A 13,370-nucleotide genomic window follows, 5' to 3' on the forward strand; every position below is an offset into this window, starting at 1 on the left:
GGTACAGGTGACTCAGTGTTGGACACAGCTCCTGATAAGCGTCCAAATGATAGATCGGACACGCTGCGTGTAAGGAGCCTCCTTTTATTGACACAGCCAAAACAAATTTGTATAAATTTGTTTTGGCTTCTACTTGGGCACTTTATTGGGGTGGGTCTGTGGATAGGAGGAGACTTGGATTGATGAGACTAGCAGGTGATTTTAATCCATGTTTACTTTTCACATACCACATAAGTCAATTCATTCCCCTCACAGAATGTACTGTAGATGCTGCCTTACTATTCCCCTCTCATTTAAACCGCGCTCTGTTTGCATTCCTAGCCTTCACTAAAACATCTCAATTTACAGTATTCCAAATCTCTCCCTCCATCCCTCCCTCCCTCGCTCTCTCTTTCTCTCTCAGCTCGTTTCTCTTTATGTCAGCATAAAATGTCTCCGTCCATGCCACTTTATTTTCTTAATGCCTACTCCCCATCTTCAACCTCTCCCTCCAGTCGTCCCCCCCCTCTCTCCTTTCCCTCTCGCTTGTACCTCACTGTGTTGACTGGGGAGCTACGCAGGAAGTCTAGCGAGTGGCCGTGTTGTTGTAGGCTGAGAAAAGATGGACTATACCCCTGGCATAATTTGCCCCTCTCCCTGAATGAGTGTTGGACAAACATACCGTCAGGGAAAAAGGTTATTTTTCTGCCTTTTCTCAACCCTTTGCTTTGCTTTGTGAAGATGAATAATTCATTGTAATCAGTTAGCCGGTGTTACATTTAAATCTAGTATGTCCGCAGGAGAGCATCCTAAATTCTTTGATGAGTTCAAACTGTGCAGATTTAATGTACCTATCTCTCAATTTAATTGATCAGTTTTACTTTTTATGAACGACTCTCCCAATTTTTAGATTAAGCAGTGTATGAAAATGTAAAAGGGGATCGCTATGTTTAACCTTCATTCACTGATTATGTTTATCATATTCAGTCAGAAGATCGTCACACAGCACAAAACATTCAATAAGTGAGTGGAATCTAACAAACATGGTGGACATTATTTCATAACAACTACTAACATTTATAGATTTATTAAATTTTTACAAATTTACAATATTACTGACAGAAAGCATAGAATACATACCAGTTATTCACAGGGCAGACATGTTGGTTGTATAGGGCCATGGCGTATCTGACAAGATAACAGATAGAATCATTCATTCAAGAGCCGAACAGTTGTCTCACGGGGAAGATACTGTAGAATACAGGTGACAATTTGATGTGTATAATTATGGTATATATAGATAGTACACAATAGTTACACCCACCGATATAAGACTAAAAATATTTATTTACTGAACAAAACATAATATACCAAGCCAGGCAGGTAGAGACAGTAGTACTGTTTCAGTCGCTAAAAGGGGCTGTTTAAAAGCATTGTCACTTGAGGTTTTCACAAGGGCTCTGTGTCGCAGTCTTTCAAATCCCACATATGAGTCACATGGATTAGTATATGGTTACGGTTACCTTGTCTAGCTCATAAATATTCTGAAAAAACACACAGGCTGTATTTTAGCCTGTACTCTGCCAACAGAACTGCCTCTGCCTCTTTCCCTCACTGCTAAATCTGTCATTCACAAACTAATCACCTCCACGCAGACATGCATGCACGTATACACGCACGCAAGCACACACGGCCTGGACAATATCCCAAAATAGTTCATTATACCAGAAATGCGTAATTACATTTTTGTGATGTAGCTGATTCTCATATCCAGAATGAGTCCACAGCAAGTCATGAGTAAGCAAATTCAGCATCTTGCCTGACTGAAACCTTTTTAAGAAGGCCTAGCCTAGCTAGATTACACCCGTTGTGGATGAGGGTGAACATGTGGGCACTGCTGCTCCATTTATTAATGCTCCCCACATTTTAGCCTCATATGTTGCAGTTTTCTCACAACATCTGCAAACCAGTTGACATCACAAAGCAAACATTGGATTGGAATCCACAGGGGAAGATTGAAGTGGGGACTCTAAAACAGACCTGGAAGATCAGTCAAAAGTGAGGAAAGACGACTAAACTGACAAGGGCCCAGCTGAAGAAAGGTTTCCCAATACTAAGTGCATGATTGCAGCCGTAAGCTCCACCTAGGACCCTACAGGAATAAGTCAACTAAGTGTAGCATGTAGCAGTTGAAGGAGCACTCCAGGACTTAAAGGACGACTTTTTTCAACCTGTCTTAGTATAATTGGTCCTCCTCACTAATGCTCATGATAATATGGTACCATTTTTGTCTACTCTGTCTGTGTCTCAGAGGAGGGCTGTGGACAGTTCAGAAACCCGCCTCATCGATGGGAATCCAAGCTGATAGAAACTGCAGGCTTTCTATTTCTGGAAATGGAAGCCATTGTTCAAACGTTAATAAGGGGGTTTCTAAACTGTCCACAGCCCTCCTCTGATAGAGTAGAAAAAAGGTACATATTATCATGAGCATTAGTAAGGGGACCAATTATATGAAGATAGGTTGAAAATGGGTGAAGTTATATTGTATTTTATTTCTTGTTTGTTTTCAGCTCTTTCTTTTCTTTCTTATATATGCTAAAACAGAAAATTGTTAATCTGATAATTGATACATCCTGTTGTTGATAATCTGTTGGCAATAAAACTTATTTGACAAAAAAAAAAAAAATGGGTGAAGTTGTCCTTTAATTTAAAAAGAAATGTAATAATAAAAAAGTAATTTTAACCAATCTGCATGGCAAAGTATGTTAATACTAATGTAATCCCTGATGTTGAAAAGTGCCCAATATCTCCGCAGGCCAAGCAAGCTGAGGATTAGATGTTTGTTTTGCAACAAAAACTACCAGTACCTTCAAAATACCCAAAGACAGATCGATAAAGAAAGACAATGTGCTGATGTTGGTCAATGTACAAAAGCTGGACCTTCAAATATGTGACAGTGTAACATAGCTATTGATCACCGCTTATGATAATGCTGAATCATTCAGGTCATGTCTATTGATTTGCCCTCATATTATGAACACAAATTGGTAGTGTTTTCACTTCTGGGAACAGTTCACAGATATAGCATGCATCTGAAAACATATATAATCTGGTAGGGTATGCGACATGTTAGTGACTCAAGTTAAAATGCAACTACAGAGGATGTTTGAGGACAGATTACCAAAGATATGTTAAATCTACTATGTTAAACTCCACTTAAACAGGAAAGCTTCACTGGGTAGCTAAGCTATACATTCTACAAGTATGCCTGTCGGGCACATAATTATATAACATGTATTGAGGCATGTGCAGCCATAAGCTGGCCTGCATTACAGTCCTGTGTAACAGGCCAACAAATTGCTAACTGGGGGATTTTAGGCCCTGTCTTTTGAGTCTTGTGTGAAAAAATGTCTAGTGGCCACTTCCCAAAGGTTCCTGTGATTATTCTTTAGTGTTGAGTATTAGACGGGACAGTGTCACCTCAGTCACACAGTGGGACATGGGAATAAAAATCAAACCTCTGTTCGAAGTGGAGCTGTGTGTGTGTGTGTGTGTGTGTGTGTGTGTGTGTGTGTGTGTGTGTGTGTGTGTGTGTGTGTATTGCAGTTGAAAACAGCGCCCCTCCTTTAACATGTGTGGTCATAAAAGGTACTACACCACATTCTTGAGGCTACATACAGACAGACCCACATACAAACATACCTACACACACGGCCACGTATAGGGAGCTTGTGTTCCACACAGCTCCAAAAAAAGAATAGGATGGCAGGGAGAGGAGAGAAAAAATAGGTTAAAAGAGAAGGAGAGGTGCAGCCAAGCATACCAGAAACCAGGTGAAAGGAATGGAGTAAAAAAATGAGGGGAAAACGGAAGGTACCAACTACCAAGTAGTAATGGGGGACACAGGTCAATGAAAAATTAACCCCAACCCTTCCCCACCCGGGCCTGAATAAGACAAAAAAGCAGAATGGCCAATGTGTGAATATGGTCAATGGACTCGACATCCCAATAGATTCCAACAATGCCTCTGTTTTCTCAGCTTGAAGGGGAAAAGGGGGTTTGTGTAAACAGTCTCACTCAGCACGTTTCCAGGTGAGCAGATATGACACTCCCATCTCCAGTGAGACACAGTTGAGAGGAAAGCAGTTCAAACATGCATTATCCCCTCCAAGATGAGGGAGAAAGAACAGTCTTTGAACCAACACAACGCACTGTAATCCTCAGCTTCTCTGAGCTTTAAATACTGTCTGTGTAATTATGTCGTACAACAGCTAAATAATATGCATGGATCTACAATCCATAATACCTTATGACACTACAGAATAAATATATCTCCCTCTTTTTTTTTCTTTTTAACTGGCCTAGGGGTCTGGGCACTGGGCACCTAGTCTCTAAATTCACCTAACAGCGCATCGTAGGATCGAGTCCCGTTCCCGACAATCTTTAATGCATGTCTCTTGACTCTCTCCCCATCTCTCTCCCCTGCTTCCTTTCCATCTACACAAGTATCAAAAAATAAATAAACTGGGGAAAGGAAAACTTTACAATATTTAAAATTACTGAGTAACTGTGGAAATAGGGACTTAAATTTGCTTTGTTTCTGTGAGTTGAAGTCAGGTAATAGTCAACTTAAAGGTGAAGATGTATTTGGGCTTCAGGCTGTGCATTCCACCTGATCACAGGCAGTGAGGCCCTGTTCTCTGGCCCAACACCAGCAATTCACAGCTGGTGGGAGGGTAAACCATGAACTTGACTCGGTACATATCCCTTCTTGTCTCTTGCTCTCTCCGTTCCTTATCTCATTATTACCATTGGCTCATCCACGGTCTATCTTATTGCCTCCCCTGCATAGTAAATATTATTACGGTATATTTCCTATTTTGAGTGTGGGGTGTTCACATATAGCTTTACCTGCTGTCAGAGATATTTCATGGAGGGACTTCAAACAGTGTTAAAATATCCCCCATATGAGTCACCCCACCACCTGCTGACCAACAGATGCTGTATGGTGATCACTCTAGCTCATTTCCACAATAAAAGCTCCCTCTATTTCAAGTTGTTGTAATGCTAACGAGCTAAAGTTATTGCTTAGTGCTTGGACGGAAATAGCTGTGTGAATAACCATTCATAGCCAGTGCTAGTCAAGAAAAGTAATTTGTTATTGTAAAAGAAAAGTAAGAAAAGTAAGTGTTATTGTTCTCCTGCACAACTTAACAGAATAGCAATAAATTACGTGTTTCTCCTCAAAAAGTATCAACGTGTCATTGAGACCATCTCTCAAAATTATTGATGGCCATGGTTAGTTTAGTTTACTTCCTAAGTATAATGTCTGTTTTACTTATTTGCGTGCCACTGTTACACACCAAAGATAGTTGATCTACAAGCTCACAATGTGTTGTGCTGTGATTGTGTTGTGAGCTTGTAGATCATCTAAAGTAGAGACGTAGAGGACGCAGAGAAAACCACATGTGAAGACACAAAACATGCAAACTCTACACAGAAAGCTCCAAACAGGTTTGAACCCAGAGCCTTGATGCTGTGTTAACCACTAAGCCATAATGTGCTGTGGTTGTTTTTCTGCACTTTCTTTTTGTGGTAAATATAAATATCTTTATACTGCAGTGTTGCATTTTCTGACATTTGAAGCTAGGCTGAAGGGTGTTTCATGTCAACGAATGGACACATCTTTATTTGTTCAGTATAGCCTATGTAATACTGATTATTGGTTAGTCAACAAAAGCGAAATGCATGCACAAAGAAATGGGCAACATTATCATACTTACACAACCCATATTCCAGTAATGGTGATGATAGGTAGACTGGCAGGAAGGATCATCAACAGTGACATATTGATCACCCGTTTCTCCACAACACTACAAACAACTCCAGATGTTTTCTCCACCTTCACAAATTAAAGAAATTAAAGTAATGCAGACTGTTCACAGAATAATGATCAATTAAGCAAAACCAAACTGATGAATTACAGTGTTATACAGTAGGAGGTGCGTAGCGTTGTTCCAACGTCCCATTGGTCTGACGGTCCCTTAACCCTAACCTCAGTAAAACAATGCCTAAACCTAACCCTAACCACCACCGGCTTAATGAGACGTCGGACTATCGAGATTTTGCCAGGGCATTTCACCACACTTGTTGCTCTCATTTTAATTCTATTTTTTATATCAAATTTAGATACTAGATTAATATGCACAAGTTTACTTCCCACATGTTGTTGCTGTGTACTATTAATTTGGGAAATAATATTCACAATACGTATGTGAATATTGTACAAAGTTTTACTGTATTATGTAGATTGGATGCATTTGTGTTCATTGCAATGGCATAATTCTGGCAGGATTTACTCATCTCAGTTGTGTGTCTGCAGCAAAGTAATGTTGGTTTTATTTGATTTATTTATTGTTTTCATATAGTTGCTTTGATTTATACTGGGGCAAATTGACATGTGTGATTACTCCACAGTTCCACCAAGTGGTACTGCTGAAAGCTTGCTTTTATTAGCCTAGTGTAGGACTGTAATGTTGGATAGGTACAAAAAGACACATTTCTCAAGTCTTCTCTATGCATAAATAATAGGATAATTTAAAAAAAAAACTTGTCAAGGTTTTACTGCTTTAGTTTGGTTTGTTTATTTTTATGTTTTGAACATGTGAAAATTGTTCACCTCAGACAGTTATAGTCCCCATGGCAACAGCAGATGATGGACTTCGGAAGAACAACCAGTTGCGCATGTTAACTGTTGGAGATATAGCGATCTGATCGATCTCTGGTAGTCTGTTGGAGATATAACCAAAGTGACAACTCGGATCATGCCCCATTCTCACATGAAACAACTGAGCAACAGGTTATAGCCATACGGACAATTATGCATACAATATCTGTCTACATCTGCATTAAACATTCCAGTAATACGATGCATTCGTGTCTAGCTGACAAAAATGGATACACTTAAACACCCTAACATCCTGAAAGAACGCGTTATTCTATTAGTTTACGTGATTTTCTGCAACAAGCGATATGTGAGACTATAGAAATGTCTTTGCAGAGGAAATCTAAATTGTCAAGGTAAATAAGTCGCTGTTCACCTCTGGCAAGTTTGAAGCTCCACTCTTCATCTCAGGTTCCCCTCTCCAACCCCGAGAAAAAGGTTTCCTGAAAGAAGCGCTTTTAAGTCCAAGCTCTTTGACCACCAGTGGTCGGGCTAGTGTTTTCATTGTAATTTACATCCATGAGAAAATTCCCACTGATTCTTCAAGTTTCTTGAATAGTGGCATTGACATTGTATTCCTGTTCTTCATGCATCCCTTCTTTCACTTTCTAGCGCTCAATCATGTTTGTTAATACCCTACTACGTGGAGACGTCTTCTTGTTCTTTGCTATTAAAAAAACAAAAAAAACAAAACATAGCGTCTAGATCCAATGGCCCGGAGGGACGCTCACTCTGTGATTGGCTAGTTCGTTGTCAAGCAACTGCTGCTAACCACTGTAGCAAAAAAGGAACACTGCAAACAAACTACAGGTCAGTGAACGACACAGGTTAATTTACACCACCTTTTCCCAAACAGTGGGTTGCGGACACATGTTTACTTTATGGGTCTCCACCGAAATAAGTGCTCCTTTACAAGGCATCTCCAATGGAAACAATTATATAGCGTCCCGCGAAAACGTCTGTTTGGGGTCTTGACTTGATTGATTGATTGATTGAATTGATTGAAGAAGAGCTAAAATGTTTTGGAACCAGCCGAACCACTGATTTACAAAATATAGCCTAGTATTAGTAGAAAAGGATATCATTAGAGTTATCTCTTATCTCTCCATTGTTAGCTTCTTTAGAAACGTAGTGTATTTAGCGAAAACGCATAAATGCATTATTTCAAGCCAGCCTAAAACTAACCATGCACTTCCCAAATAACCGACTAACCAATCACAGCATGGCCCACTGTCCATTCGACCTATGGGATCTGGGATGTAGATTACCTAAAGAGAGCCAGCTGTTGCACCCCTGCACCCTGCACTGCACCTACAGCTCCTCCTCCCAAGCTTGGTGCTTGAAAGTGGTTCGAAACAACTTGTGTGGTTCAGTTCTCAAGGAGTCAATGCACAAGCCATTCTCAATTAAATGAGTACAAAAGGACTGTAAGGACCCCAATGTAAACAGGCCCATAGTGCTTTTCTGGGTTTCAATCCTATAGACCGTGAATCTGAACTAGTCCATGGAACTAGTTGACCGACCTGGCTGTCCTGTGCTTTTCCTATGTGAATTGTGAACTGCTAAGTATTCAATGAATCAACCAGTCAATCAAAAAGTCAGGGAAAAGACCACCAGACTCACTCAGGGGGTATTGAGTTTCATTTATTTCTCAATAGTATTTTTATGAAAATAAAATAGCAATAGGTTCACGTCACCAGTGGTGAAGTAACTCATTATTTACTTAAGTAATGTAGTTAAATACAATTTTGAGGTATTTGTGCTGAAAATGTGTAAATCATTTGAGTACTTTTTCCACCACTGCACGTGGCGGTGGCACCGTCGTCGCGTGCAACACAATCACTGTGAAGGTGAGCCCCCCCCCCGCAGCTGCTTCCAATTAAACCTGGCAGGAATAATGTAGCTGTTTTTCAGTACCATACACTACCTGTCAATGCCACACGATGGCAGTAACAGCTCACCTTTGAGTTGCAAAGTAGGCAGGAGAACTGGACACTTTCATGGGGGCCATGACATGGGCCTTGTGTAGGCCTACATCTATCTGCATAAAAGTTGTTGGTGGTGGAATCGAGGGCATCCCCTCAGTTTGCCGTGCACCCCTCAAAACAATGGCATGACCTGATGCCACAGTGGCCTTAATGCCCCAGCTGTACCACTTTCTCCTCTGTCTCTTTCTTGACAATATGTAGACAGTAGACACCAGTGTCTCTTTCTTTTCATGTAGACACCAGTGTCTTTTGTTGAGATTCTGAAATCGTAACTCCCCAGAGTCCCCATCTTTAAACCAATCCAGTGACTTTGATTGGTGTAGGGCTGAGCATGGATCAGATTGTAAATAACATCATGTATCTATTTCACAATGGACTAAAATCTTGTTTTATTTGATTGCCTTCCTGCCCTGGCATTCAGCCTTTGTGCCCTAAAAAAATGGGACAACATCAAAGGCCAAGTGGCATTGCCCCTAAAATGACGAAATTTAGGCCTGGTGTAATCTTCTCTCTCTCTCTCTCTCTCTCTCTCTCTCTCTCTCTCTCTCTCTCTCTCTCTCTCTCTCTCTCCTATTTTTATTGTGAATTTAATTTAATTGATTCTGTGTGTTACAACTTACGGTCAATATAGGTTTAAACACAGTTCTCACCCAACAGGCCTTTTGAAGCTATGTTGTAAGCCCATCTACATCATGTTTTGCATAAATTCCACAATTGCGCTCTTATCTGATGTACTGTCTTGTACCTGACGGGCCCCTGGCCGTGAACCTTGACATTACTTTAGTCAAAAAGCAAGGCAAGGATAACAGCAACAACTTAACCCAACAGGCAGGTTTAGGCAGAGAGGCGTGTCCTCTGAGAAGTGGTAGAAATAATTGATTGTGTTGGGAAAATGATATAGGAGCTACCTGTGAGTGATTCTCACCCTTGAGCAGTGGTGGTAGAGTACCCAAAACTCTACTCAAGAAAAAGTATGGTTGGTTACTTAAAAATAATGACTCAATTAGAAATAAAAGTCATCATACTTTTAGGCTAAAAATGAGTAAACGTGAAAAGTTTGTTGCATTAAAACTACTCTTGTATGTTCAATGTATTTAAAAAGTTACTTAGAGTAAATGTAGGAGCCAAACAGTTCTATTGGTATGTGCACTGATGATAATGGGTTGATTAATTGGTGATTGAGAGAGGCACCACATTGGCACCTCATTATGGGTGTGTCGCTGTGGGTGGCCTCCAGCGGCTATAAATTGATGCCTCTCACCTGCTCACTTCCATGGCTGGTTTGATATTTGGAAGGCAGGGTGAGCTGGGAGAGACATATTTTGTTGACCGCATTTTCTCACGATATAGCACTTTCACGTTGTCTTATTTGCTCACTGTTAAACTTAACTAAATTGACATATTTATTGCATTTCAATTTATTGGAAGTTGTATTCTGTAATATTTGGTCACTGAACTTAAGTAAATCATTTTTAAACTCATGAGCAATTGTTTCCATGTCAGTGATTTTAGTTTTGCGAGTCATTACAGTTTTTATCTCCCAGGCTTAGCCTGCCGGCTGATTAACTTATTGGGGGTTAATATCAGCCAATTCAGTAAATGTAATTGAGTAAATGTAACACCCAATTACAACCAACCTCTGCCCTTGAATCCCCATTACTTGAAATGAGCAAAGATTTGCCACATGCTTTAACTTGTATTCTCAACAGGTCAAGACCTATAGGACCACCTTGGGGCTAGTCAGAAAAACAGAAAAGTATCCTGTTAGATAAAGTTGTTCCAAATCTTATTGAGACACAAGGTCACGGGCCACAGTTTTAAGTTTTAAGTTTTTAACAAGACAATGGGCAAAACAAAAAGATTGGGTCACAAATATCAATCAGAATATTTTTTTTTATATTATCAGGTAGCCTGTTTGCACACTTTATTCATTTCTTTGGGTTTGGTTGGTGCTCACTGAAACAACAGTATAGAAACATTAAAATGATTTACAATTATTCACTCCATGATGGAGTGCAACATGATTGGTTATCAATTACTTAGGCATTTTGAAAATGCCTTTATACTCTTGAACCTTTTATAAGCGTTTCCACGTGTCATTATCAGCAGCAAAGGACATTGTGGTGTTCTGGCAACAAAACCGGTCAAACGTGGCGTCTTTATCAACTTAGTGAGTGATATATATTTGAAGTACTCAAACCTACTATCACAGGAATTATGTAAGACAATGGAACTTTCTTTTGAACTTGGAACTTTCTCACAATTTCTCAGTGTATCTGTATTACGCAAGTGAAGAAGAAAAAATGTACTACACCAAGTTATTAATACGGGCAATATTGTACATACAATTATCATACCATTAAGGTGTACCTACTGTACAACATTTAAAGGTGAGGCTTAGGTGAATAATGTCTAGTGTCTGTGTGCTGATATACACATCATGCAGGTGTGACAACACTAAAATACTCAGTGTTAATTTAAATGTACACACTACACTCTCAGAGTTACAAATGTATACATTAACAGCTAAAGTCTTTGGGGTTTGATGACGGTGGACTACCAGGTGACAGTTAGCTACAGTTGACTCCGACACATAGATGGCTTTGTTGTTCAATAAATTGTGTACAAAGGACCCTATGTAAACGAGCCATGCTTTCTTGGGTTTAAATCCTATTAGTAGAACTTGTATCTGAACTATACTGTCCAGTGCTTTTCCTATTCGAACTGATAATCAATCAATAATCAATTAATCAAGTCAATGGCAATTCAATGATGATTTGTTTATTGCTTATAAGCACTAAGGGATCTGGGGGATATAAGCCAGGAAAATGATTCTGTAAAGAAAATCATAATCACAGGGAACCCTACAATCTCAATGAATTATTCCTGTATAGTAGCCAAGTTCAATGACCATTGAACTCAGTTCAGGAATCAGTTCTTCTGATACCACCTGGGATTCGAGTCCACTGTAGCTTTTGGTTTATACTGCATCCTTGGATACTGTAGCCTAGTATTCACTATGAAATGATAAAATAACAGCACAAATATAAGAACGTAATACAAATAGGCCTACATAAAATATGTAAAGGTAAATTACAGATCGATTTCCCCCTCAAATTATGTTTAATAATATTTAAAATGTGTATTTAATAAAACATGCAAGAGTCATATGTACACAACCTCATATGAAATGTGTTCCTCTATCAGACCTGCTTGACGTAGATGGATAAGAACATCCTAACCCACGTTAATGAAGCAATTAATGGATTGGAGGACTTCTAGATCAACCACTGCAGGTGAATATCACAGCCTATCATTTACTATCTGCACCATTTCCTTTTGTACTACTGCTGCTGATGATGATGATGTTCCATGGCTCATAGACTTCTGTGGGCCTACATCTGCAAAGGGGTATGGTTGGCCTGTCTGCAGGGAGGTCTGACATCTTTTGTTTGTCTAACTGCCCTCTCAGCTTTGTGAATGATACTGGAAAGAAGGCTTTTGCATCCAACATCTCATAGACCAGCTGAGTGTGAAGCACCCATATTAAAGTGACAGTTGACGATTTACTGATTGGCTGCGATGATCAGGGATGTTTTCTTTTTCTTTTTTTCAAGTCTGCATAATTATTCCCATCAACTCATTTGTCCTCCTTCAACACTCACACAGCTTTTCTTAGAGCACACTACTGACCATTTCAGCTCAGGATAATTCTGATAAATAACAAGACTTCTTACTCCCAGTTTCTGTAAGACACACCTGTGTGTGTGCTACTGGAGTATGATTTGGCAATGTGAGTAAGATTAGCCATGTAACTCTCTCACATAACTTCCAGTTGGGGTTTGGATCTGGTCGGGGTGATTCGATTTTCAGATCTGTTTCACTCTATTTTGAGACAATTACATAAAATCTTGCTGTCATTGTAGTACATAACTGCATGAAGCCACGTCAACATCAGTAATCATTTCTTCCAACTCAACGGCTAGATGCAGCGCACAGGTCTAAATGGTGCCACTGTGTGGGTGGGGTGTGGAGCTTAGGCCTTATTACTCAGCACTGTTATCAGGGCTGCAAATCCAGCAGGGTTGTGAAAGCTATCGACTATTGATACGATGCCACGTGTGTAAACAGCTTTGCATCTTGGGACACTTTAAATGTGAAAGTACTGTATCAGTCTGTAAGTTAAAATTCACCGCAATTATACTGTGCTGAAGGGGCTTATTCCACATCAAAAGTGACTGCAACGGTGGAACCTGGTCTTTGCAGAAGTGTACATTAGCACCCAAGTTAAGTCTGAAGGCAGTGTTTCCCACCTTACAGGGGTGCCAAAGATCTCTGGGAAGGGAGGCTTTGACGGTTCAGAGGTAGTAAAACATGTGGCATAAAATCATAAAAGATTCTCCTGACCATTTCAAGTCTTTATGTTCATCCATTGTCTCTGCCTGTGTTCTTGTTGTGATTGTCAATCTAATCAACAAAACAGCACGGCAGTATTCTCATAGAGCAGTGTGTGTGAGTGTGTGTATGACTTTTGCCAGATCTAAGAAGAGGGCCGGGGCTCCAAGGATAAAAGGCTGGGAATCACTGGTGTAAGTGACCATAGAGACAAAGCATTCTGATGACGAAATGTTATGAAACATACTAAAACCAAATTGAATTTATTAACATAAAAGCCCTTA

General features: G+C 39.8%; 1 protein-coding gene across 3 annotated transcripts in view; it reads right to left on the reverse strand.

Annotated features, from left to right (window-relative positions):
• LOC308303494 (transmembrane protein 150A-like) overlaps nucleotides 1-7,305 on the reverse strand; it is a 29,689-nt gene extending 22,384 nt beyond the window's left edge. For all 3 annotated transcript variants that reach the window (XR_013963000.1, XR_013963001.1, XM_080747876.1), the window contains exons 1-4: nucleotides 7,080-7,305; nucleotides 6,659-6,768; nucleotides 5,763-5,881; nucleotides 1,120-1,167 (exon numbers count right to left, since the gene is read on the reverse strand). Coding sequence is in view for 1 of the 3 variants with exons in the window: in XM_080747876.1 (XP_080604002.1) it covers nucleotides 1,120-1,167; nucleotides 5,763-5,827 (113 nt within the window). In the remaining 2 variants the exon portion in view is untranslated. The remainder of the gene's footprint in view (nucleotides 1-1,119; nucleotides 1,168-5,762; nucleotides 5,882-6,658; nucleotides 6,769-7,079) is intronic.
• Nucleotides 7,306-13,370: the final 6,065 nt, after the last annotated feature.

This window comes from Nannobrachium achirus (genome assembly GCF_963921795.1).
Source record: "Nannobrachium achirus genome assembly, chromosome: 18".
NCBI lineage: Eukaryota > Metazoa > Chordata > Actinopteri > Myctophiformes > Myctophidae > Nannobrachium > Nannobrachium achirus.